This window comes from Panthera uncia (assembly GCF_023721935.1).
Source record: "Panthera uncia isolate 11264 chromosome B2 unlocalized genomic scaffold, Puncia_PCG_1.0 HiC_scaffold_24, whole genome shotgun sequence".
Classification (NCBI taxonomy): Eukaryota; Metazoa; Chordata; class Mammalia; order Carnivora; family Felidae; genus Panthera; species Panthera uncia.
Genome location: NW_026057580.1, coordinates 25,914,724 through 25,941,197, shown reverse-complemented (window position 1 = coordinate 25,941,197; position 26,474 = coordinate 25,914,724). Strand labels below are relative to the sequence as shown.

General features: G+C 36.5%; 1 protein-coding gene across 2 annotated transcripts in view; it reads left to right on the top strand.

The window, feature by feature from the left end:
• Nucleotides 1–25,600, top strand: part of KHDRBS2 (KH RNA binding domain containing, signal transduction associated 2) — a 583,082-nt gene extending 557,482 nt beyond the window's left edge. For both annotated transcript variants that reach the window (XM_049653859.1, XM_049653858.1), the window contains 2 exons: nt 6,624–6,682; nt 24,665–25,600. In XM_049653859.1, the coding sequence (XP_049509816.1) occupies nt 6,624–6,682; nt 24,665–24,762 (157 nt within the window). In that variant the 3' untranslated portion in view covers nt 24,763–25,600. The remainder of the gene's footprint in view (nt 1–6,623; nt 6,683–24,664) is intronic.
• The last annotated feature ends 874 nt before the right edge of the window (nt 25,601–26,474 follow it).

Below are 26,474 nucleotides of genomic sequence, written 5' to 3'. Positions count from 1 at the left end.
CCTCCCACCCCCCATCAACCCTCAGTTTGTTCTCAGTTTTTAACAGTCTCTTATGCTTTGGCTCTCTCCCACTCTAACCTCTTTTTTTTTTTTTTCTTTCCTTCCCCTCCCCATGGGTTTCTGTTATGTTTCTCAGGATCCACATAAGAGTGAAACCATATGGTATCTGTCTTTCTCTGTATGGCTTATTTCACTTAGCATCACACTCTCCAGTTCCCTCCATGTTGCTACAAAAGGCCATATTTCATTTTTTCTCATTGCCACGTAGTATTCCTTTGTGTATATAAACCACAATTTCTTTATCCATTCATCAGTTGATGGACATTTAGGCTCTTTCCATAATTTGGCTATTGTTGAGAGTGCCGCTATAAACATTGGGGTACAGGTGCCCCTATGCATCAGTACTCCTGTATCCCTTGGGTAAATTCCTAGCAGTGCTATTGCTGGGTCATAGGGTAGGTCTATTTTTAATTTTCTGAGGAACCTCCACACTGCTTTCCAGAGCGGCTGCACCAATTTGCATTCCCACCAACAGTGCAAGAGGGTTCCTGTTTCTCCACATCCTCTCCAGCATCTATAGTCTCCTGATTTCTTCATTTTGGCCACTCTGACTGGCGTGAGGTGGTATCTGAGTGTGGTTTTGATTTGTATTTCCCTGATAAGGAGCGACGTTGAGCATCTTTTCATGTGCCTGTTGGCCATCTGGATGTCTTCTTTAGAGAAGTGTCTATTCATGTTTTCTGCCCATTTCTTCACTGGGTTATCTGTTTTTCGGGTGTGGAGTTTGATGAGCTCTTTATAGATTTTGGATACTAGCCCTTTGTCCGATGTGTCATTTGCAAATATCTTTTCTTCAAGGGACTGCTTTAATTGCCACCATATTATTTTGGATATGGGGCATAGCTTCCTTAGTAAGGAGATCCACAATTCAGTGGCCTAAACAAGAAAAAAAGTTTATCTCCCTCACATATAATAGACATGCACAAGTAGGTGGGCTCTGCTTCATGGCGCCATTCAGGGATCTAGGCTACTGGAATGTCATCGCTGTTAGTTTGGCTGCTATGACACAATACCATACATGGGGTGGCTTATAAAAAGAAATTTATTTCCTAAAGTCCTGGAGGCTGTAAGTCCCAAATCAAGGTGCCAGCATGGTTGGGTTTGAGTGAGAACTCTATTCTAGGTTGTAGACTTCTGTCTTCTTCTTGTATCCTCACATGGTAAAGAAAAAAAAGCGCATGAGAGCTCTCTGGGATCCCCTTTTCAAGGGCACTAATCTCACTCAGAAGGGCTCCACTCTCATGCTCTAATTACTTCCCCAAAGTTCCACATCCTAACACTATCACATGGGGGGGTTAAGATTTCAACATACAAATTTGGGGAGACAAAAAGATTTGGTTCACTCCACCATCATTAACACAGTTTTCCAAAATAGTTCCAAGTCATTCACATTTCCAATCAGTTACATAAAGTTGAAATGAAGTAGAGGACAAAGGAATTTACTTTTATGCAGATCATTAAAACATTTTTACACATCACTCTACATCTATGCTAGGAAATATAATTCTGAGATAGTCTTCCTTACACAAAAGACAAATGGACTTGGAAGGGATAACTAGAAGTCTTCTCTGTCCAACCCTCTAGCTATGCACATACAAGTGAATACACTTCTTCTCATTAAAACAAAGATACCTACCTACTGCCCAAGAGAGAAAATCCAAGTTCAATTCCAATTACTGCAGCCAGCTCAAAATCCAGAAACTATGGAAAATACACAAAACTACATGAGGTTTTGATATGGTTCTTTGAGGTCTGACAACCTATAAAATGATGAGCAGATTATCTTTGCCACTCTCAACTTTCTTCCCCATACATAATACCCAATATAAAGTGGTGGAAAAGGAACAGAATCACCACAATAGAAACTTTCATTGGGAAACACTGAAGGCTCCATAGGCAATAACAATTATAAAATCCGCCAAGTAGACATTAAAAGACACCTAAGCAACCACGCTGAAATAAGTTTTTTGGGTAGTGCATCTGGCAACCTTGTGGGTTTTTTCGTCTTTGTTTGTTTTTGTTTTTTTTTGTTGTTGTTGTTTTTTCTGGAGATTATGCCAGATTTACTAGAAGGTTCTTCTTTATCCTAATGGATAAATGGTCTTAATCCATAGCCACATCTGTATTGAGTCAAGTATAGTGTGCCCTCGTTAGGGACTTCATAATTTTTACAGCCAGCATGCTTGTACATGTTCAGGAACCTGAGGAATGTTCTAGGGATCATACGTGGCAGTGAACTCTAATGGGAAGAGGTGAGGGCATTTTTGAGCAACCCTCATCTCTTCTTTCTGTCATACAGAAACAGCTGATTTCTCTAATCAGAATCTGCCAAATCTAATCTGCCAAACCACAAGTTTCTGAACACTCTTTCATTTTAAATTATAGAACTCACACATAAATCAGGCAGAAATAACTTCTCTTAGCAAAGTTCTTCACTTCTGTTTCTTCTGGAAAAATGGCCCATTCTTATTTAAGCTCATGACTTTTGTAAACCTTTCTAAAAACAGCAGGATTAAGAACATTTGGGCTTTGTTCAGCTTTTTCCTGTAGTGTCAAAATATATGCAGACCTATATGCAGCCTACTGTTCCAAATTCACAGGCAATGGCATAACAAGGCCTATTAGCTTTCTACCCTACTATAATTTTTCTCCTTGCACTCTCCACTCTCCCACTAAGCTAATGCCTGGTATTTGGGGATTTTAATGGCAGTTCTACACTTCTCCATACTCATTTCTTTGACCAATTGTTGTGACAGAGAGATTCAAAGTTCAGTGGCTCAAACAAGATAAAAACCATTTTTTCCCCCACAACAATCCCTAAGGTAGGCAGTGGTTTACCCTAAGTCTGCTCCAACATGATCATTTAGAGACAGAAGTTCCTCTCATGTTGCCACCCATGACTTCCTAAAGCACTGTCTGTATTTGCATGGTAACTGCCAGATCATTACTTTGAGTGCCTTCTACCAACTAAGGAGATGACTGCACAAGTCCAAGATGAACTTGTCATTGAATTTGAAATAACCTCAGGGTTGCCACTCTGACTTATGTGTACACCCTGTGCTTCCTGACTTAGTCACAAGGACACATCTAGTTGTAAGGATAGGTGAGGGATGTATTTATTCGCAGTGCAGCCATTTGTCCATGCAAATGTTTTCTGAGGGAAGAAATGAGAAGTAATATTTAGACAAGCAAAGGTATGGATTCTGACAGAGACCACTATGCTTATTATCTGTTATTTTGCATTATCCATTATTTTACAAATATCTGATATGTTCCACTTTCCCGTTTTTAGAGTAGCTAAAAGTTAAAACTCCCTCTTGTTGTGGATGTATCATTTAGGACAGACAATAACTGTAGTTTCTTTGTCATGGTCTCTCTCTTTTTCCCATCCCTTACCTTCATCAATTAAAATTGAAACTGAGGGGGCGCCTGGGTGGCTCAGTCAGTTAAGCATCTGACTCTTGATTTCAGCTCAGGTCATGATCATAGTTGTGAGATGGGGCCCCATGTCAGGTTCTGTGCTGAGCATGGAGCCTGCTTAGGATTCTCTCTCTCCCTCTCTCTCTGTCCCTCCACCACTAACTCTCTCTCTCTCTTGCTCTCTCTCTCAAAATATTAAATAAGTAAACATTAAAAAATTCAAATTGAAGTCCAATGAGAAACATAATAATGCCACTAGACAGAGTTTGGAGCTAGTGGTCTTCATACAGCACTTTGCGAAACGTTGTCAGGTTTTTTCAAGGAAACATGATTGTGACAAAGGGAAAGAGAAGCTGCTGTCGATGCCCTCATTTTCTCTTCATCCATATAAATGGGAATGCTGCCTGTTAAATCATATTCTCATGACTTCCATCTCTTGATCATCCAGGGAATCAATGTAACATCTCTCAGAAATTTGTGACACATGCACGAGGGTTCTCAATGAGGCTGTATCACCCCTTTTAAGCTAAGTATGTGAAAGAAGAGAGAAACATCCAGCCACTAGCCAATGGCCTTAGACCTCTATAGTCTCAAGGGTGGGAAGAAACACATACTACCATACATTTTTTCTAGATAATTTGTGTATAGATATTCTGGGCAATGAAGGCTGCACTCAGTAATCTTCTCTTTTTCCCAACTACTTTGTACTAAAACTGAGTAAGTGAATTCTCAGTTGCCTCCCTAATTTCTCTCTCTCATTTTCACCTCTAATACACAGACTTGTATTTTCTTTTTTGCTTCTCTTTCCTTATTATCAATGAAATCTAAAGTATTTATTTTAATGAGACCTACGAGACTGCCTTGAGGGATAATGACAACCACAACATTTTAGGCCTATCTCTCCTTTCAACCTAACCCTTTGGTATCTGTGGCCCACCCTCAGCCATTATATAATTTGGTATTTGATCTTAAGCCATTTTCTTGCCACACTTCATCACTGGACCAGTGGCCCATAGATTTAATAAAATTCTTAGAGGAGACTGGAACTCTAAATTAAAATCTCTGCTTTTTATTGAACACTTGGGGAAGAGGATTATTTTATGTATGGAGGTGTTGCTTCCTAGGTAAACATAAATGAGGATCTGAATATTCCAAGGTAGAGTAAAACCTTGGTTTGTGAGCATAATTAGTTCCGATAATATGCTTGTAATCCAAAGCACTTGTATTCAAAGCAAATTTCCCCATATGAAATAATGGAAACTCAGATGATTCATTCCAAAACCCAAAAATATTCATATAAAAATGATAATACTGTAATATAATACAAAATAATAAAGAAAATAAAAAATATAAGGAAAAATAAATTAACCTGCACTTACTTTGGAAAACCTTCGTGGCTGGTGTGAGGGAGATGAGAGAGAAGAAGATTATTGTAGGACAACTTTCACTATCACTAACAGAATCACTGCTATCTACTGGCTCAATGGATCTTTTTCTGCATGAGGGCCATTGTATCTGCTCACACGGATGTTGACTATAGTATAGTATTAATAAACTTTTGTCATATCCTGTATTTAATGTAGCTGGTAATAAGGCAGCAGAGGAAAGGGTCTATATTTGCAGGCAGCCTGACCTAGAATGAAGCAAAGCATTCCTAAGCTTACTCTTATATGGAAAAGCAAAGGGCTGCCCATAGGTGCTTTGAAGTGACAAAAAAATCCACTAGTGTCATTTCTGGGCACCTTCCAGTGTTCTGAAAAATCACTGATTTCTGCCAAACACCATGGCCTGAGACTGAGCATCTGAATAGAGGAGACAGTCACCCATAATTCCACAGCAAGAGAAGAACGACTGCCTCAGTTGTGATCATGTGACATTGGCAACACGTAATACTCATATTGCAAGACGTCGCTCATTTATCAAGTTAAAATTTATTAGAAATGTTTGCTTGTCTGGTGGAACACTCGCAGAACAAGTTACTTGCAGTCCAAGGTTTTACTGTACTTAAAAGGAATTAGTAATCTTGACATTATTTATAAATTTATCTTATATAATATTTAAAATTATAAATGAAGATTCAAGCAGAGGATGTAAAATGAAGGAGCTTATTTGAGGGGAAATATCATATATCATAAATTATAAATGTAAATATAAATATAAATGTGAATATATTAATATAGTAATTTATTCTGAGGACATCTCAGAAGTAACTAAAATGGCTAAAGGAACAGTAAATGGCCAACTGTTTTAAATGGTGCTAATGTAAAATGAGGACCATGTCTTGACCACTGGATTTGAAAATGTCAGGATATTGACAAGAGCTGTTTCAGTGGAGACAACAGCCTGATTGGAATATCTTCAAAAGCATGTGGAAAGCAGTGAAGAGAGTGAACAGTTGCCTCTTTTCAAGAAATTTTTCTGTAAAGGGACAGAGAAAGGGCAAGTCACTAGAAGAAGATGTGGGGGTGAGGGAGGACTTTTTTGGGAATGAGAGATATATGAAATGCTTGGATGCTAGTGAGAATGATACCTTAAAGGTGGAAGTACCACTGGACAACTGTAGTGGGGAAGCCTGTTAGTAACTTGAGTAAGAAATGAAGGAAGGACACCTTCTTGTCAGTTATTGAAACACAGAAACATGTAGCAAAATATTAAGTAAAAATAAACAGCTTATATATTTGAGAAGTTCATGGACATGCCATTGAAGGGCTAGAGGGGAGTATAAATATAATTTCAGTGTTTGGAAGTAAAGATGAAATTGATGCTTAAGGTAACAGCATTAGAAGCCACATACAGTTGACCAGATTGTCATCTTGTATAGCATAGCACTTTTTCTTGGAAATAGACCTTTATAACTTTCCTCTTGACAAATTTTGAAGTATGATACTTGTGTTTTAAGGAAAATTTGATTTATAAAATTGGAGGTTAGAGATAAAAAAAAGTTCTGAGGTGGCATGAGAAAATCATAGCGCTCCTTGTTAGTAACGTGTATGTCTTACAGAGTATTTTTTAGGATTGTGTTTTATGCTAGAGGTTCTTGGGATATTACTTTAGCACACATTTTGCTTTCAAATTCCATATGAGTTTCTGGGTTGATTCCCCCTTATTACAGTAGCATTGATTGCTGTCTAAATCTGTTGCAGTGTGCCTGAATACTATGACTACGGTCATGGAGTAAGTGAGGATGCCTATGACAGCTACGGTAAGACGTTTTCTTTACTAAAACTGTGAAATCAGAACATCCATCAGTCACTGACAACTCAGAAATTACTTCTATCTTTCTACCCCCAGTTTTTACAGAAGTCCAGACTAAATTGATTTATGTAATTCCAGGGTGAGATCTGACGTCCAACAGCCAGTCCCAGAAAACTGGACAGATCAATTTTGATCAAAATTTCAAAAGCAATTAATCACAATCATAGATCGTTTTCAACAGCAACAGTGAGCATTTTGAATAGTGTCTTACATGTTCTACTGTGCCCATTGTCTGACTCATTGATTTGACAACAATGCTGTGTCTTTCCTGCTGTCACAAAGATCATCAGGGCAATATACAGTTAAAATATTTTACAACTTTTGAGGGCAGAAAATGTGGCTTTCAAGTTATTTTTTTATAGTGTGCATAGGCATAGTTCTTAAAAGTGCCACATAATTCTTGGCATGAGAATTAATCAAACAGCATGTCAGTCTATAAAAATAATTAATTTCAAAAAATACACTATTTAATTAAAATACTTAAAGTTAATTGTAATTCAATTCAGTAAGATTTATTGAGTATCTGTGACATATCAATATAGTATATCACTTTTGAAACGTAGTTTTTCATCCCTTAAAATCTATATGCAGTATCACCAGTTAACCACCTTGAAAACACTCATGTAAATTTTTCAGCCCCCAATTTTTATTGAAATAATACCAAGGCCTCTCCATTTCTCTTTATGGGGAGCAGTAAAAGAGATCATGAATGTTGCCTCTGTGTCAGGGCTCCACATTATGAAGGTGCGGTGCTCCATAAAGATGCGGAAGGGAAGGTCCAGAGCTCAGGAGGAAAGGAGGAAGTGCACCCTCCTTGGAACTAGAGTTACCAAATAGACTCAATTCTCTAAGGCAATCATGAGGCCAAGCTCAGAAATAGTAGAAAAATAAAGCACCCCCACAATGATTGCCATTCATAAGCTGATTACGTACATACATTTTCTCATTTATTTTTTCATAATAAATTGAACTATTAAGTGTTTTGAGCTCCATTTTATAATGAGGAAACTGAACAACAGAGGTTAAGCCGATATAAGAGTACAGCCGTGAGGCTCGACTTTGGTTTTTATATTCTCATCGGTGGTTGGAACGCTATTAATTGCTGCTACCATACATGAAGTACCTACCTATTATGTCTCTGTACTGAGCAATTTATAACGAGGATTAGAGATAACAGAAATAATCCTCATTCAACATTACATGTATATCTATATAATCTAATCCCCATTAGACACATACAGGGTACACACTCCTGTTGCCATCTGCATTTGACAAATAAATAAGGGACTAAGGCTCAGAGCAGTAAGTAACTTGCCTGAGTTAAACAATTAGCAAATGACAGAGCAAGAATGTGAATTCAAGTGCGTCTGATTTTGTTGTTGGGAAGTGGGGGGCAGAGTTCAGTCGACCTAGTGAGAAAGAACAGGATCTGCTACTTTAAACCTGACTTTGTTTTAAAGGAAGGGAATTGAGCTCAGTGAGATTTCTCTAAATCCTTCCAGCTGCTCTCCCACTAATCTAAGGTTGTCTACAGTATTTTACAGGAAAATAATTAGTCTAAAATGAGCACTAGGCTCACTCTCTCTCGGATTCCAGCTTCTCCAGCACCAAATGAACCTAATCTCCCTGCTGTGAGAGACAGGCATATTCTCCAAAATAACTTAAACATATTTTCAGAAATTATTTCACAGAAAAAATAAGTGATAGACAAGTTTGCACAGGTCTGGCTCAGTTGGTACAGCATTCGCTTAGTTCAACAGAGCAATAAGTCAGTCTGCATTGTTCCAAGCATATTCTTAATCAAATAGGAATCAAGCCATATGCCTTGTATAATTAGTTACTAAGGATGATAGATGAATAAGATACAGCATGGGCCTTTCTTTAATTCATTCAACTTTGTGCATATAGGTATCACCGGGCTGTAGGAACATGATGTTGTACACAATAGACATTTTCCTTCCTCAGTTCCTACTGTTTACTGTTGAGAAACACATGGGTACATATAGAAACTCGTGCCATATTGGGGTGCCTGGGTGCCTTGTTCGGTCAAGCATCTGACTCTTGATCTCATTTCAGGTCATGATCTCACAGTTCATGGGATCAAGCCCCACACTGGGCTCTGTGCTGACAGCACAGAGTCTCTTGGGATTCTGTCTCTTCCTCTGCCCCTCCCTGCTTGTGTGAGCTCTCTCTTTAAATAAATAAACTTAAAAAATGCACCAGATTATAAACCATATGATACAAGAGAACGTCAGAGAACATTATTTATGTAACAAATATTTATTTAGTGGCTAACACGTGTAAGCCATTGTTCTCAATTCTGGAGATACTGTAGTGAACAATCTCTTCACACTTACATTATTATTTATAAATCACTTTTTTAAAAAATGGAATCTTCATTGCAAAAAACAGTCATTGCTTTTTATACTTAGCACAATTTGAAGAAAATCACACCTATGAGCTTTATTTTATGGAATTACATGTAGTAAAATCAATGGCAGGGATGAATCTGACGGTGTAGTTGGGTAATAGGAGATGGGTTTTCTCTTTCTCAGTTATTTACATCTTAAAATGTTACTACCATGTAAGGTAGTAGAGAAAATGTGTGAACACAAACTATTGCTTCTCAGATCTTATAAGGGACACGAAGGGGGCCATGGTCAGGAGAGTGGGGCTCACCTCTGTAACCTATAGGTCTTACATGATTCTTTCTTGGTTATTTGATTCTTCTACAGCAAAGTCTCAAGACAACCCTTTTTATTTTAAAAGCAACACCTACCCAAAAGCACTAGATTTCATCCTGGGTCAAATTACAATTTACCAATAACCAATTCTCAGCACATAGAAACAGTTGATAAATTATTTTTTAATGAAGTAATGAAGAAAAGGCAGAAAAGGATTTGACTGGACAGAGTAAGAAAGTTATTAAGTAGGAATTTTTACATAGTAACCTAACCTATTTTATTAACTAAAATGTCAGCTAAATTGACCATATTCTTAGCATTTGAAGATTACGTATATACATGTGCCTAAAAACAGACTGATGTTTAGGGCCATGATTTTTTCCTTGACCACTAGGATCTGTGGCCATATTGTGACATTATTGAGCAAGCATTAATTCAAGAATAAACTTCACATTCAAGGTGTTTTTATTCTTTGCTTGAAAATGTTGGTATGTCAACACTCTATGCATTCTAATTTAGGAAGTGCTTCTTGATTTTCATGTCAGAAGGATAATTGTTCAGGAGAGAGTTTAGTTATTTTATTGAGGTCAGAAGTGATATCCCAGGGGCTGAAACAAAGAAATCTAGCTAATATGTTGCAACCTTCTTTCCTGGTGTAGATCTCATAGAAAATGGTATGTGTGCAGTGCAGTGGAACTGAAGGAGGAGCTGCTCACAAGCCAGGATTCAAGTTGTCCAAGGTCCATTCCACAACCCCATAACCCTCTCAGCTCACTACAACCTATCTGTGGTACACATTAGGCCACAGAAGGGGGATCAGAGACTCTGAACAAAAGCAATTCTGTTTTAAATGATGCACATGTGAAATTGATTTTATTTTTCTAGATTTTGTGGGGTTTTTTTGCCACAGGTGTTCAGAAATCTAAGCAGATACGTAGGTCTGATTAACCTAACAAATAAGTTATTTTTTTTTTCTTATTCTAAAAGTAATACACTTCCACTATAGAAAGTTAGTTTTGAAAAAGACAGAAATTTTCAAACCATCCTGAATTACACTACTATATTCATTCTTTACTTTTTGTTATATATTTTGCCAGTTTTTTAATCCTTCATGATACACATTTAAAAAGAGAACGCAAAATAGGATACTTCATAAAAATTCTTTTACGATTTTCCTATCATTAAATAAAGTTTGTTTTCAGTTCTGAATCATTACAATTATACCTTGACAAAATGCACAATTTAATATACTTTCACATGCAGTATCAGAATTAACCACTACTATGATCAGTTGAAAATGATCCTGCTTTTGTATAACCAGGAAATAAAGAAAATACTTGCAGTCTATCCATATTATTACTATCTCATATAGTAATGAGATTTAAATTTTGAGAATTCGCATACGCTCATATCTTCTATAGACAATAGTAAAAGGGCCAAGTCAAAAGCTGAGAAATAGTAAGCGCTCAGCATCATAATCTTAAAGTCTAATTAATAAATTAACATGCATTATATACATCCAGATTTTAGTGTTAGCTTATTACACAAAGGGAGCTTCAAGTACAAGTTTCTTGCTGATAGGTTGCTCATCCTATCATATCCAAATGGGCAGATGATAAAATTTAAATATGCATGTGGAGCAGTTATTTGAGGACCTATTCATCTCAAATACAGATTGGTTGATGTTTTTTCATTAATTTTCCATACCTTACATATTAACTCATATCCATTTATAGCTGACCTTTAATGAGTTGTGCACAGTCTTAAATCAGTAACACTTAAACCTTGCATCTCCACTGATTTGTTCAATTCCTTTCTGAATTAGTAATTTCTCTCTGTTACAGTTTGATTGTATCATTGGTACAGATATTAAGTCTCAATGGGAAGTCTGTATTTTTTATAAGATAAATAGCCCCGCTTCTCACTTTCCTGGCAACACTGCAGATTTGGACTGTAAGTGAGGAGGCTCAGAATCAGTTGCCTCTCCTGCTCAGGTTGGTGGAAAGAACTGTGTGGTAAACAGCTTTGGGAAAGGAGGAAGGAATGTTCTTCAGGATAATTGGATCCTGCATTCAAAAGACTCACAGATGGAGTCTCTCATTTAGGATTCCTTTAGAAATGATTTGAAATAAACCACTGGAAGTAAAAATCCAATCATTCAGTGATGCTTCACTCTGAATCTTCATAAATTGTGTGTATCACCAGATTAAAATTATATTTGTCTCTTTCAGGCCCATAATTCATGTTGAAGTGGCAAATATGTTGACTTCAGAGAAAAACATGCATCCTTTTGGACTTCATCACAGTTAGATTATTTAAGATATTTGCATACAATTTAATATTAATGATTAAACTCTTTTCTGGTAACACTATAAATATAAAATTTTAAATATTAAATCTTTTCAACGTGAGTACTAAAATACAACATATATTATTTATTATATTTAATATTTAATGTTTTCATGTGTATTAAACATTTCATTGATCTTTAATTATTATTAAATTAATATTTAAATATTAGGTTTCTGATAACTTGAATTTACTTTGGATCACAAATATTTGACTTACAGGAATCCAAATCAGTTTCTTCATTTTAAAAATATTTCCTAACTAATCAGAGTCATTATAATTGTTTTGGTTAAGTCTAAATAGTTCATAATTCAATAAGGGTGCATTTTAAATATAGTGCATAGATTAGCTTGGCTAAACAATGTTTCACATAGGAAACATTCTCTAAATTCTCTCTGAGACTGACAGCTAAGAATGGATGGCAATATTCTCTTCTCAGAGAAAAGAACTGTTTATTAAAATGTATTTAATGTATGAACTGAAGAGCTAATTATGCATCCATTCTTTAGTGGCATTTAAGATGACAGCTGTGTGGAAGCAAGGAGGATAATATTAATACACTGTCTTGAAATGAATGAAAGCAAAAAGAATTCTGTGCTATATTCTAGGGTATTTGAGTGCCTCACTTCAAGACGATTGCAGAACACAAAACCCATTTTGTGTTCAGAGGCAGGAATGATTATTATCCCAGTATGAAAATAAGCCCTGAATTGATTAATCTGTGAAAACAGCAAAAGAAAATGAAGCTAACTGGCAATCATGCCATCCATGTGATTCAAGAACAAAGACTGTCCATTTTTAAGAGTAAGTGGAAATATAAATTTGAGGAAATTGATTTTACAAATGAAGATGAGTTCCTTAATATGGGCAAGAATTTACCAGACATTTTAAAAACTAATGTATACAACCAATTTATTTTTCCTAGGACTTATTAATATTGAAATTGCTACATGATAGGCTATTGAGAAAAATACCACTGTTATTTTTCTATTTAACTTTTAATATAGATTTTTAAACTCTATTTTTAACCAAAAAGATTAATGAAATGGCGCTTCTAAAGTATTTTTTACGTTTATTTATTTATTTTGAAAGAGAGAGACAGTATACAGGACAGGGCGGAGAGAGAGGGAGAGAGAGAGAATCCCAAGCAGGCTCCACACCCTCAGCCTAGACCCCAATGTGGAGCTCGAACTCACAATGCATGAGATTCTATGAGATTAATTACAGATTTTAGAATCACCTGGTGAACCTTGAAAAAAATACCAAAGTCCAGTTACTACCCAAGATCAGCTCCATCACAGTTTTGGACATAAGAACTGGGCATCAGTTGAATAGTGGTCTCAGTGGTCCTATCTGAAGCTAAAGTTGAGAATAAGTTTTAGATACATACATGGGAACTTGATGAAAAGTAGCCAATGATCTTAATATGAATGGTCAAAACTGTGCCAAGGACTTGCATCCTTAAAGGCACCACACAAGTTATGCACAGGCTGCCTTTAGAACACTGGGTACTTTAAAAGTAAATATTGTGTTATAGGACCTGGCATTTTCAGTTCACCTTTTAAAAAAAAAAGCTGTAAGTTTAAGTAATGGAAAATAGAATTTGTCTTTTCTTTGAACGATGGTGTGCTGAACAGTTAAATCTTAAACTTGACGTTGTCTAAAATACACCCAACAGATAGAGAGTCCACAAAAAATTATAGCCCACATGCACCCAACAATTCTCTTGTTGAGACAATAAACCAAGCCATAGGAAAGTTCTTTTATCACTTTCTTTTCTGCTGAGTTAATGGGGCAATCATTTTAACTGATGGGGAGGGAGGAGTTGAGTGATTTATTGTCAGAATCTTGGGGTGAACAGATCATGTACAAAAAGTATATTCAATATGACACAGATTTTTATTTAGAATATACAAAACGAGCTGTTTTTAAAACACAAAGTACAGAATACAAAATATAAAGCTGGGAAAACGTTTTCTTGGAAATAACACTAGCAAAGAAAAAAATATATACTAGAGGCCTACCACCTTAGGGGGTCTTTATAATAAATTTCCACAGTTTGGGGAGATTTTTATGTTTATTAAAAGAGGATATGAATTTTAAAAAGACCAGGACACCTTGTCCTGAAATAAATGTGTAACATACATTTATCAAATATGTCATAATTTATTGAATGATTCAGTGGGAACTGATATATATGCTGAAAAAAAGTATGCCAGTTGAAAATATGATTATTGATTAATATAATTATGATTATTGATTGATATTGATATCAGTGTCTTTTTGTAAATGACCTAACCATATGAAGATCTTGTCAAACCTTTAGTTCTGCTGGTAACAAGATATGCCAGGGGAGGGGGAGGATGGATCTAGAACACTTAGGTCAGTTTCTCTGGAGCCTGGCAACTGTGCAGAAAGATTCCAGAAATCCCCTTGTGATCAGGGGAATATAGCAGCAGAAGATAGACAGATACCCCTGGAGGCCATTAGCATTCGGAAATTCCAGCAGGGATAGGTCCAGTTATGGGCCAAGAGCTAGGTAGGATTCGGCTGCTGAGAAGACTGGGGAGAGCAAACAAAGAAATTAGGGTGAGTGCTTAGAGTTAGCCCAAATGTCACAAGTTAAGGGCACAAGTGTCCACAAAACTGTGGACATACATTTGGGAGACTCTAGACCACCTTCTCTTCTGACCATTTGGCTATAGATTTGGAGTTCCCACTACCCCCTTGGGTTTGATAATTTGCCAGAATGACTCACAGAAGTAAAGGGCTTCTGTAAAGAAAGGGCTCTAACTTACAATTAATTTTATTGGAGCAAAAGGAAAGAAAGCAGAAGGAGGCAAAAAGAGAGATACATAGAGCAGGGCCTGGGTGAATCCCAAATATGAAGCTTTGAAAATCTTCAGGATGGCACTATCCCTCCCAGCATACTGATGTGTAACAACACACAAGGTATTGCCAAGCTCTTGAAAACCTCAGTGCCCAGAGTTTTCATTATAGCTCCATGATGCAGCATGAATGCCTGAATCATCTCCAACTCCTGCCTCCTTTTCTCTCCAGATTGGGCTGATATCACTTGGTTAATGCCCAAATCCTCTAACCTCCTGGTTGGTCTTTCAAGTGGGACCAGCCCACATCCTGAGTCATCTCATTAGCATGAACTATCCTGTGTGGTCTGAGGAGCCACCACTGATAACAAAGACCTTCCCATCACTCCAGGACATTCCGGAGTTTAGACTTAACTTCACAGTAACCAGGGACAAAGGGCAGCCAAAATGTTTGTTTCCAGAGGGAGGGGGTGGTGGTAACAACGTGAGCACCCACCTGGGAAAGCAGGCAGAGGCATGCTGAGAGGAAAGCAGAGTCAGAGCTCGTCACTGTCAACATTTTGCTGAGCTTAAAACCTGGTATTCTGTAACTCCCGTAACTTGGTGTTGGTCTAAGAATATACTCTGGGCTCATTTCTGTTCTCAAGTATAGAAATGACAGATGTGAGGGGAGTAAGGCAATCAAAACTGTTACAAATTCAGTTTCTTTGTCTATGAAGCTATGCTACCTAGTGTACCTTCTTCACTGAGTTGAGGGCATTTTTGGAATTCTTAGAGAAGAGAATCATAAAATGGTATTTTGTATCATCATGCTTATCCTTCCATTATTTTTCATAATGTTCTTATGTACAAAAAAAAGTCTGTGGCTGAATTCTGCAGACTTTTGATTGATTCAGGATTTTATTTCACAACAGTAAAAGTATTTTTTAAACTCAAGTCACAAAAGATTCTACATTGTGTCCAATTATCAGCCACCATTTTTTTTCTGTACCTTCCATTTTGGAATATTTTGCATATTTTTTCTCTTCTATTTTTCATTTTTAGTGTTTATTTTTGAGAAAGATGAGAGAGAAAGAATGTGAAGCAGGCTCTAGGCTCTGAGCTGTCAGCACAGGGCCCAGGGTGAGGCTTAAACTCAAGAACCATGAGATCATGACCTGAGCTGAAGTCAGACGCTTAACTGACTGAGCCACCCAGGTGCCCCTATGCATATTTTCAGTATGTACTACATTTTAAAAATTCATATTTGTTTTTATATCAACAAATGGACTTTGGAGTCAGTTTACTTATCTGTTTCACGGTCCACGTGGGCAATGGAAAACACCTGCTTTCAAAAACCACTTAGGGACTTCACCTAAGAGCTTCTTCAAAGACTAAAATGAATTGCACTGTTTTCGAGGAACTATTGGTATTTAGGAGAAGTTCCCCAGTAGCTAAGAGAAGCTTTTAAGAAGTCCCAAAACACCCAGCCCATCTCTGGCGTGTGGGATCACTACCAGAAATCATCATTATCATTCTTAGGATGAATCAAAATAAGCAATAAAAAAACTAATCTATAAATATTTACTAGTTGCTAAGGGAAATATAAGTTTTTTTCTCAACATATTAAGCAAAATGAAATCATTTGCTGAAATACAACAGGTATCTAAAGTTTGTGTCTTATACTTGAAACCTTTGATTGGTTTGTTCTACTGGTTTCTTCCCCTAATTGGTCCATTTCCATGCAACAACAAGATGACCTTCCTTTTGAAAAAAAGAGTTTAAAATCTTAACTATACCAACAACACTCATTGTATTTCAAGACCCAAGACATTTTTTTCAATGAATACTGTAGAATACCTGTACTTTAGTTGATCATCAAAGTCATCAACTCCAATGCTCTAAAATGAAGTCAAGGGTCAGATCATGCTAGACTGTGCATGGAATTCCTTGCTAAGGAATTTGGACTTGACCTTGAGTATGCTTCAAGAGCAATTGACCAGGCAGGCCTCATCATTTGTACTAAGAAAAGTCCCTCTGGCTAGAAGGTGAAGAAGTGTAGGAATGTACCCATACACACATTAGGGGAGTGTGTGTGTGTGTGTGTGTGTGTGTGTGTGTCTACACACACAAAAATATACCTATGTATAACATATTACAACATATCACATCATATTGTGTGTGTAGACACACACACACACACACACACACACATACATTTAAAATCATGGAAAGACCCAAAAGATAACTAGGTAGATGAGCAGTCTGGGCAAAGATGAGAATGGCTTGGCATGGAATAGGGTTGGTAGGGATGGAAAGAGATGGATGAGTTAAATGCATATTAAGGAAGAAAATATAATAATCCACATTAAGGAAGAAAAGACAAAGCTCGATGATTGATTAGATTGACTGAGCAAAGGTGAGAGGATGCCAAGGGTTTTGATGAGTAACTAGACAAGTTGTAGATGGTAGCATCAGTCTCTGCAATACAAAACTTGGGAAGAGCATTAAGTATTTGGAGAAAAAGATGAGTTTAGTTTTGGGAAACAATGACTTTGAAACACCTGAGGAGATGCCCCTCAGGCAGTTAGATATACATGTCAGAAGCTCAGAATGGTCTGTGACAATTAAAATATATCATCCGTATGCAGATTAAGAAACCTACCACCTGCCAAAAAAGTCTTTCAAGTAGAGGCAGAACCAGAATTCAAATGCAGACCTGGCTAGAGAGCCCTGAGACTCCCATTCGAAGTGAAGAGATCTGAGGGAAGGCTATGGCTTCTTTTATGGGTACAAATGAAGGTGTAAAATATTTAAGTAGAATTAATTTATTCAATAAATAATTACCAAGTGCCTGCCATGTGCATCACAAAACTCTGGAGTTGAGAAGAGAGTGCTTAGAAAGGCCCAGCCCTCTGATACTCTCTAGATGGAATATTCCAAGTGTTACTTTTTTCTAACAGGGAATATCTAATTAAAAATTTGAAATAGTGATAAAAGCTGTAAATGCTTCTCAGAAGCTGACTGAGTTTCCTGAGAGCATAACTGATGGTGAACTCAAAGTTAACTCTTCTTAGAACATAATTCACTATGTTCATCTGTGAAAACAGATGCTGGTCACCCATATTTCCCCTTCTGCACTATAATATTTTACCCTCTGTATTTTGGAACAATAAACTCTGCGATTACACATGGTGGCGATACAAACTATGTAGATAAAATTGTTGAACCATTAGGTGCCAACGTTTCATTAATATTTTAAAATGCTCAGGGCAGAGCAGACATGCTTTCTATGTTAGAGGAATGAACACCTAGATTTGCACCTTAACAAATTCAGTTCAAGCAGCCCACACTCTTGTTAACAAAATTAAAGCTATGCTCTCACTCATTTAGCTAATAATTTGTTGTAGGAACCACTAGTTATAAAATAAATCAAGGGGATTAGAATAAATGAAGTCCTATTTCCTAGGCAAGAAAAGGAGAAAGGGAGTGGAAGCCAGGAGCTTCTTTCAGATGAAGGCAGTGGTAGAAAATGGTAAGATGATTATAGATAAAAATTCTGGGTCTTCCAGACAAACTTTCTGAGCTATAATTTTCTCATCTTTAAAAGGAAGACAACGTTGGCACATACCTTACAGGAAGTTGTGAGGATTTGCTAATAATACACATAAAATGCCCCACACTGTATTTGGCCCTTAGAAGATGTGATGACAGGGAATATCTCAATTTTTTTAAAAGGATAGGTATTTAAAAATTAAAGAAAATGAACATTGTTATAGTGAGTTACAAGAACAAAACATCTAATCTAGCATATTCTCTTTGGGAATAAATAGCAATAACAAAACATGTAAGAATACATTCGAAAGGTGCTTTTAAGTAGAAAGAGATGCCTTAGAGAAATATGAGAAATTTAACTGAGACCAACAAATGGAGTGGCTTAGAGCCAGGTGAATTTTAATCAACCTTGTAATGTTCTTATATGACTGGCAAACCAGACACCAGTGGTTTGTAATAATAGAAATTAGATTTCCCACTTTCCTTGTGGTTTTTACATACTGGTTTCTAGTATACTAAAAATAAATAGCATGAGCTCTCCCTTTTTGTTGTGGTGAGTTATTTTTATTTTGATGTTTGGGGGTGTTGTTGTTGGTGTTGTGTTATTGGTTTTATTTTGAGAGAGAGCAAGAGAGAGTGAGAGCGACAAGAGTAAGAGAGAATCTTAAACAGGCTCCCCAGTCAGCACAGAGTCCGACACGGGGCTCGATCCCACAACCCTGGGATCGTGATCTGAGCTGAAATCAAGAGTCAGATGCTTAACCCGACTGAGCCACCCAGACACCCCTTATTTATGTTATGGTATGGTATGGTATGTTAATGTGGTGAGTTAAAAAAAATTTAGGTTCTTTTTAAGATATCAGAACTATAAACAACTAGCTATGTAGGGTCTAGCAAACTGTGAGCATAAAATCGGTGCTCTCAATAATCTCCATGATATTCTATATCCTTTCTAAATGATTCCTAAAGTTAATGTACTCTGAGGGTGGCATTTTAAACCTACTTCTGTAAAAATAAACATTAAAAGTTTGCTTTCCAGGTACTTAAATGATGCTGACTTTTCCTAAATTGGTGCCTTGTTCCAATGCTTCAATTTCCCCACCAAGAACCTCAACTCAATATTGATAGCATCTCTGGAACAGAGAACACAGCTTTGTAGCTTTAAATATCATCCAGATTTTTCTTTCCTGCTCTGAATGCTCCCCAAACTAGGTGGTCTCAGGGCAAGAATGAGAGCACATTTAGAAATGCACACCACTTAATAAATCTGATTCTGCTGAAAGCAGAATATTTGAGATGCAGAAGCTTTTGAAGTCACTAGAATAACATGGAAAGCACAAGAAGAGTTACCTGGGTAATTTACACCCCTTTATCAAAGTATAATATTCCTCAATGATGCTTATTAGCATGTAATGGAGATGCATTCTACAGAATTCTGTAAGACTTGACTCAACTGGGGAAAAAATCAGTCTAAATTAAAAGAACAGAGGTGAAGTAATTTTTAAAAGATATATTAATATATTTCAAATATATGCAACACTATCCCCTAATTGCTAACAATGTGTCTGTAAGAATTCTGTTTTACTTATTTTACAGGATTGATTTTAAAATTCCTTTTTGGTTAGTAACATCATCTGTTTAAATGTGGCTTACAGATACTTACGGTGTTCTTCCTATGTATCTACCACAACAGAAGGGCTCTCCCCTCCTAGATCTTAGAATCCAGTTTAAGAAACAAGGTCAGGTGATACAAAATAATTAACGTAAGAAAGTCTTCAAAGAAGGTGAGTTCTCTTAAATAGGTTAAACAGTACCTCAATTTTTAGTTACTCTGTATATTTGCTCAGAAAATTACTTCTTTGAGATGATTAGATGTTAGAGCTCATTCCAAGTTCAACTGAATAATGGAAATTAGTAGCTCTCTCTCCTCTAGGCCTTCCCCAGCATTCTCTTCAACTATAAATGTATTATAATCTATGAAACTTCATATTAGTTTTGTCCTGTGATCTCCTAAAGGCTCCTTAAAGTATCCTCATACTCAGGGCTCAGTACAATGACTAGCATATAGGAGATCTTTAGTAAAGAAAAAAAAATTATTTCATGAATGCTTTATTTGTCTCCTTCCCTCTTTATTTCATATACTGTATGGTACATTAAAATCTGAATTGGTAAGCCTAGAAATGGTGGGAATTTGATCAAGTCACTGAAGCCTATTTCTCATATCTTCATTTCCTATTTCCACATCCCCAATTCGGTAAACCATTCCAGTAATTTCAACTTGTTAGGCAGCTATTTTGCACATTCTCTGAGGAATTATTTGTTATCTAATTGCTCATTCACATCCATAGTCTAGCTAGTGCTTCTCATATGACAATGATCCTGATACTGAGAGCATCTTACATCCTTTATTATTTTCCAAAAGGACAAAGAAAGATTACCTCTAAGTTTCATTGTCTGTGTTATATTTAAAATGACATCCTAGACCGTATCATGGGAATAGAAACCACTGGCAAGGACTCCAAAATTTGTATGAATCTCTAAATATTTTAAGTCCATCTTGTCTGCAGAATAGTAGAACCCAAAGAAAGACAAGCAATTTCTAAGTCTATTCTTGGGCCTTTCTTTATACTTCAAATTTTAGAGAATTCCCATCATAAAAACCTTACAATGATTTGTCTCTTCCTATGCTTGGGTCTTTTCCATGTGCAAGGTTCTATGGTGGCCTCACATTAGAATCTCTTTAGATGTCTAAGCATCACTTCTATCTCTGATACTTGCAGTGAAGAAATCCAATGGTAGGCAATGAGGGGACTGGCTGACTCTGTAAGGCTCAGTGACACACTACATGATGATAAAGTTGAGTCGGTGCTCTCCAGTCCAGATTCAAAGAACATAACTTCACTAAAAGAGGCTGGCTTGTATTATCAGGTGATTGTAAACATTTGGCCATCTATAAACATTCTGATATTAGAAAAAAATATAGACCAAGAAAATTTGGCACAAATAGAAATAATACCTTTGCTGATCTCAATTCACTATTAGAACATGAATTAAGTGAAATATATCCTGATTCCTCTGTTAATGGGAAGGAATCTCAGAAAATCTAAAACTTTATGTAGGAAGTCATTTTGGCTGCCTTTTTGGTCACAGTTTTCCTAGACTAACAGTATTTCCCCTTCCTAGACTTCAGCAAGGAAGAAAGAACAGTATGAACTTACATACAGAGAATTAAAAGAGCATATTTTTGTACAATGACACATGCTTTTATACTTTTTTGTAATGGGATTCTACTATCATTTTTTATGGAATCCAGTCACGAAATACTTTTGCTATTTAGCTACCTGACCCTCTTAAGAAGTCTGACTTTAACTCTAAAATATTTAATATTTCTAGTTCTAAAGCTTTTCATATTAATATCAAATGTCTTCAGCTCAAATATTATGTTTGTAAGGTTGTCATTAGGAGCTTTTTGTGCCTCATACATCCTCTGTTTATTCATTCATTCATCCTGTCTTTCATGCCATCTTTCATTGTGTTCAACCCCTGCTAGGCACGGCGCTTTTTCCAGGCACTGAGGATACAACAGTGAATAGCGACACTCCCCATTTTAACATTAGCCAAAAGTTAGGAAATGAAAGGTTTTAGCCCATACATTACCTGCCCTAGACTTTAGATAAAATCAAGTACACCTAAATCAATGAGTTCTTATTAAATACTTAATGTGCCCTGGGGCCGGTTCTCAAGATTATGTCAGTTTAAAAGTTCTGACAAATCTAAGGTAGCTATGGCAGGTATTGCTATCACTCTGTTTATGCTGTTTCACTATTTTGCAGAAACTACCAAGAACATTAAGCATCTGACAAAGGATCCAGGACTGGGAAAACTTGAAACTTATATTATCTCAGTTTCTGAATCCCATAGGCTACAACCCAGGGATCTCTAACACTCTAGCACAGAATGAAGCAAAACGTATTATATTCCTTTTATTAAATGCATTAATAAAACTGATTAGAGTTGGGGGCACCTGGGTGGCTCAGTCAGTTAAGCATCTGACTCGTGATCTCAGCTCAGGTCATGATCTCACAGTTTGTGGGTTCAAGCTCCACATTGGGCTCTTCACTGACTGTGTGGAGCCTGCTTGAAATTCTCCCTCCCTCTCTCTCTCTGCCCCTACCCTACCTGTGCGCTCTCTCTCTCTCTCTCTCTCTAAGTAAATAAGTAAACTTAAAAAATTAAAAAAGAACTGCTTATGGGGCGCCTGGGTGGCGCAGTCGGTTGGGCGTCAGACTTCAGCCAGGTCACGATCTCGCGGTCCGTGAGTTCGAGCCCCGCGTCAGGCTCTGGGCTGATGGCTTGCAGCCTGGAGCCTGTTTCCGATTCTGTGTCACCCTCTCTCTCTGCCCCTCCCCCGTTCATGCTCTGTCTCTCTCTGTCCCAAAAATAAATAAAAAACGTTGAAAAAATTTTTAAAAAAAAAATTAAAAAAGAACTGCTTAGATTTTACCACTACAAGATAAGGACATTGACATATTCTTGATATTCATAGTCAAAGTATAAAATTCATATTACATAAGACCAAGAAGGCACTTGCTAGTTCTGCAAGCAGAATCGGTTTTCCCTTCTAGTACATCAAAAAGTTTTATTTAATTCCAAAAATAAATACATACAATTATTTTTCAGTGTCTTACTGAGAAATTAGGGCAGCCTTAGGAAATCACAAGGATCTCTGACCTCAAGAGATCACATCAGAAAGACCAACATCCACAGTATCCAACCAAAAGAGACAACATAATCGCTCTAGAGCAGGGGTCTGAAAATCCTTTCTGTAAAAACCCAGACTCCTTCACATCCATTTTAGGCTTTGCAGACAGTACGGTCTCCCTCACAATTACTCAGCTCTGCCTTTGTAGAGTGAAAACAGTCATAGACAGTATACAAATAAATAAGCATGACTGCATTCCATAAAACTATTAAAGAAACAAAAACAAAAAACAAGCAGCTAGCCACATGTGGCCATAGTTGGCCAACCCATGATCTAAGTAGATCTGTATTCTGAGAAAATGTAATATTTCTCATTTTTATTTAGTTTCTCATTTCTATTTTATGTCTTATCAAGTACTGAGATAAACTTAAGCATATACCTTAAACAATGGAAAAGATAAATTTTTCATTAGGTATCATTTTTAATAAAGAAGTTCTGATGAAGAATATGCCCCCCAAAAAACATTTAAATGCTATTTTTTTCCTATGTTGATAGGCTTTTAATCCTTGTTCTACATTGTATATCACTCTCCTTTGTTTTATATACAGTATAGTGAGTACAATTTAAATTTTTCTTACTGCTTTTCCTTAATCTCCCTGAACTGTGTACAAAAATATTCTTAGGGTCACTTGAACTATGTAGGGACATGCCCTACATCAGTTGGCCTCAATCTGCAGTTTCTTTCCAGTTGATATGTACATTACCATCATTATCCTATATATTAGCTGTCAATGTCAGTGTGTCTCTTTCTACTAATCCCTTCTATGTCCCTACTTCCTTTCACCAGAGCTCCTTGCATGAAGTCAGCTCTCAACTGAAAACTGAATGAGGATTGAAAGACCCACATAACCTAGCTTCAGGAGTTACACAGAAGTAACCATGAGCCCAGTATTAAGTCCCCAGCCCTTTGAGGGAGGCCTATATTCCTCTTCTGGGAACATGGACTTTACAAAGGCTATTTTCCCCAATACTCAAAAGCTTGCCATCTTATTTCTTGTTGTTGTTGTTGTTGTTGTTGTTGTTTTTTGGCTAGGTTCCAGAACACAAAGTTACTGGAAAATCTGATTAACAGGTAAATGAGGAGTTTTCTTAGTGTAGTCATACCTCTTTATTTTCAAAGTACTTGTAAAAACTGACATGAGCATATTCTTTGTTGATTTTACTGCTTAAATTCACTCTGTTCCACTGTCACTAACTTTGTCTAAGATAGTTTAGCAGAAGGATCTCATCCTGTACCACTTAAGAATCTTCTAGGGGATCACTGGAAAACAGCAAGCCCCAGGTCTCACCCTGTAGTTTTCTAATCATTAAGTTTGGGAGACAGAGAACAGGCATTAGTCATTTTTGGTTTGGTTTTGTAGTGTCTTAAGATTCACAGGTTGTTTCTCAAGTTAATCAAAGGCTAAGCACCCCTAGATTCCTATATCCACTTTCTTTCAGATGCCTGCATAAAGAATAAAATATGGAGTGGTTTACACAGATACTCTTCTCTTTTGTGGCACAAAATTTTGCACATAATAAATGTGGAATTATCCAAGGACTTCTAACTTTCTCTTCTTCGAAGAACGCCCTGCAAGTTTAATTACACATGGCTGCATTTCAAAGTATACACTTTTTTTGATGATCTCACCATGTGGAAAACATAGTAAGGCTTTAGCCTTCAGTGTTGAGATCTTTTTTTCTCTTTTTCTGGGTCAACTCTTGTGTCTTAAATGACTGTTTTTGGTAACTGTGAAACCACGTGAATGTTATTGTCTTTCTCTTGTTCATAGCACCAGAAGAATGGGCCACAACCCGCTCCAGCCTGAAGGCACCACCGCCAAGGTCAGCCAGAGGGGGATACAGGGAGCACCCCTATGGTAGATATTGAAGGTCCTTCTCACCCGTGACCTCACCTCAAAGACAATTCATAGCCTGTGGTCTCCACATAAACAGCAACAAGACAAGTAATAGTCCTTTTTTTTTTTTTTTTCCTATTATAGGGATAACTGCTCATGATTTCTCCCATATATTTCTTGTATTTCCCCCTATACTGTTGGCGTGACATTGACACTAGTATTATTTTACAAAACGGACTAAAAAAGACATTGGCAAGCACTGTCTATAAACCATTCAGTAGGATGATATTCTCCTGGTTGTTTTTCATTGTTGTGTGTAATCTTTTTTTTTTCTTTTTTTTCTTTTCCTTTTTTTTTTTTTCCTTAAGAAAGAGCATGAATCTGTTAACAGATTTTGAGTCTCAATCAACTAGCAAAAACTTTGTTTAGGGTTGCTAAAAGACTGTAATATGATTTTTGAACTAGCTGATAATAAAGTTGTAGATAAGATGTTTTAACCTGTCTTTTAATATCTGTTAGTTAGATGAAGATGTTCGATATTAAGTTTGTAAATTTAATTTTAAATGCTGTTTTAATGGAGTTGAAAACAAGCAGCTACTGTATGTATGTAGCTAACTGAATTTGTTCAGTGTTTTAACCTGTATTTGTTAAAAAAGAAAAAAAAAACACACATATAAAGTTCCATGTGTAAGCTACTCTAAATAGGAAACCACAATTTGTCAAATATGTTTGCCATAATTTGTCAATAAAGCTGAAAACTTTTGTAAAAACTAAATTTGGAATTACTTGTTTTCTAGCTTTAAATGCCTGCTTTATTTCTTCTTCAAGAGATGCCTAAAATGTTTTCTATTTAAAAATTACAAAAATGAACCCAAGCCTGTTTTAAGATATTTGTGTAATACTTAAAAACTGTATTAATAACTTATGGTTGTTAAATAATTTAAAAGTTAACAAACTAAACTGTTACATGAATCATGGTTAGTAAACACTAATGTATAACATGTTAATGGAAAAAAATGGATTTAGAATAATAAATGGATTTTAAACTATCCTCTAAGCTTTATCTTGCTAAACACAAATTCTGATTGACTTGTTTGCATTAGCATGTCTCTCGTGAGAAAGAGTAATGGAGTATAAAGAGGTAAGAGTACCACTTACCACTGTCTAAATGCCTAGTTCTTCAACCTTTGAGTTTCCCCGCACATTAAATATCCCATCCAACATGTAAGCATTGCGTAGATTCACTTTATTGTTTTCACTCAAAGGAGTGCGTGGACTTCATTTGCGTAGTTTATAACAATTTGTTTTGACAAACAAATCATCAGTGTCACTGGCCAGTTGTTGCTATTCAACCTCAAAAACTTTATTTGTAATTTTCAGTGCTAAATATCACCGCCCTTGAAGGCAGTTTAGAGGGCTGATATTTCTTTTGAGACTATCAGACTTGATGGCTGATGATTATTAAGGAAATATGTCGCAGGACTCAAAGGATGACTAAACGTTAAACAGGTAACACTAATAGTAACTCTGTAATTTTGCCTATGCAACAGTAATGTTAAATATTCTCAGTTATTAAGTTCCTGATAGTTAAAAAAGTAAACCTACAAAAACTTAACAAATAGGTCTATAGGCTATTAAAACAACTAATTAACATTAACTAGAGGCACCAAAATTATTTTACAATATATAACCCTCAAGGTAATAAACAGAACTAAAATTAACAATAATAGTAATGCAACTCTTG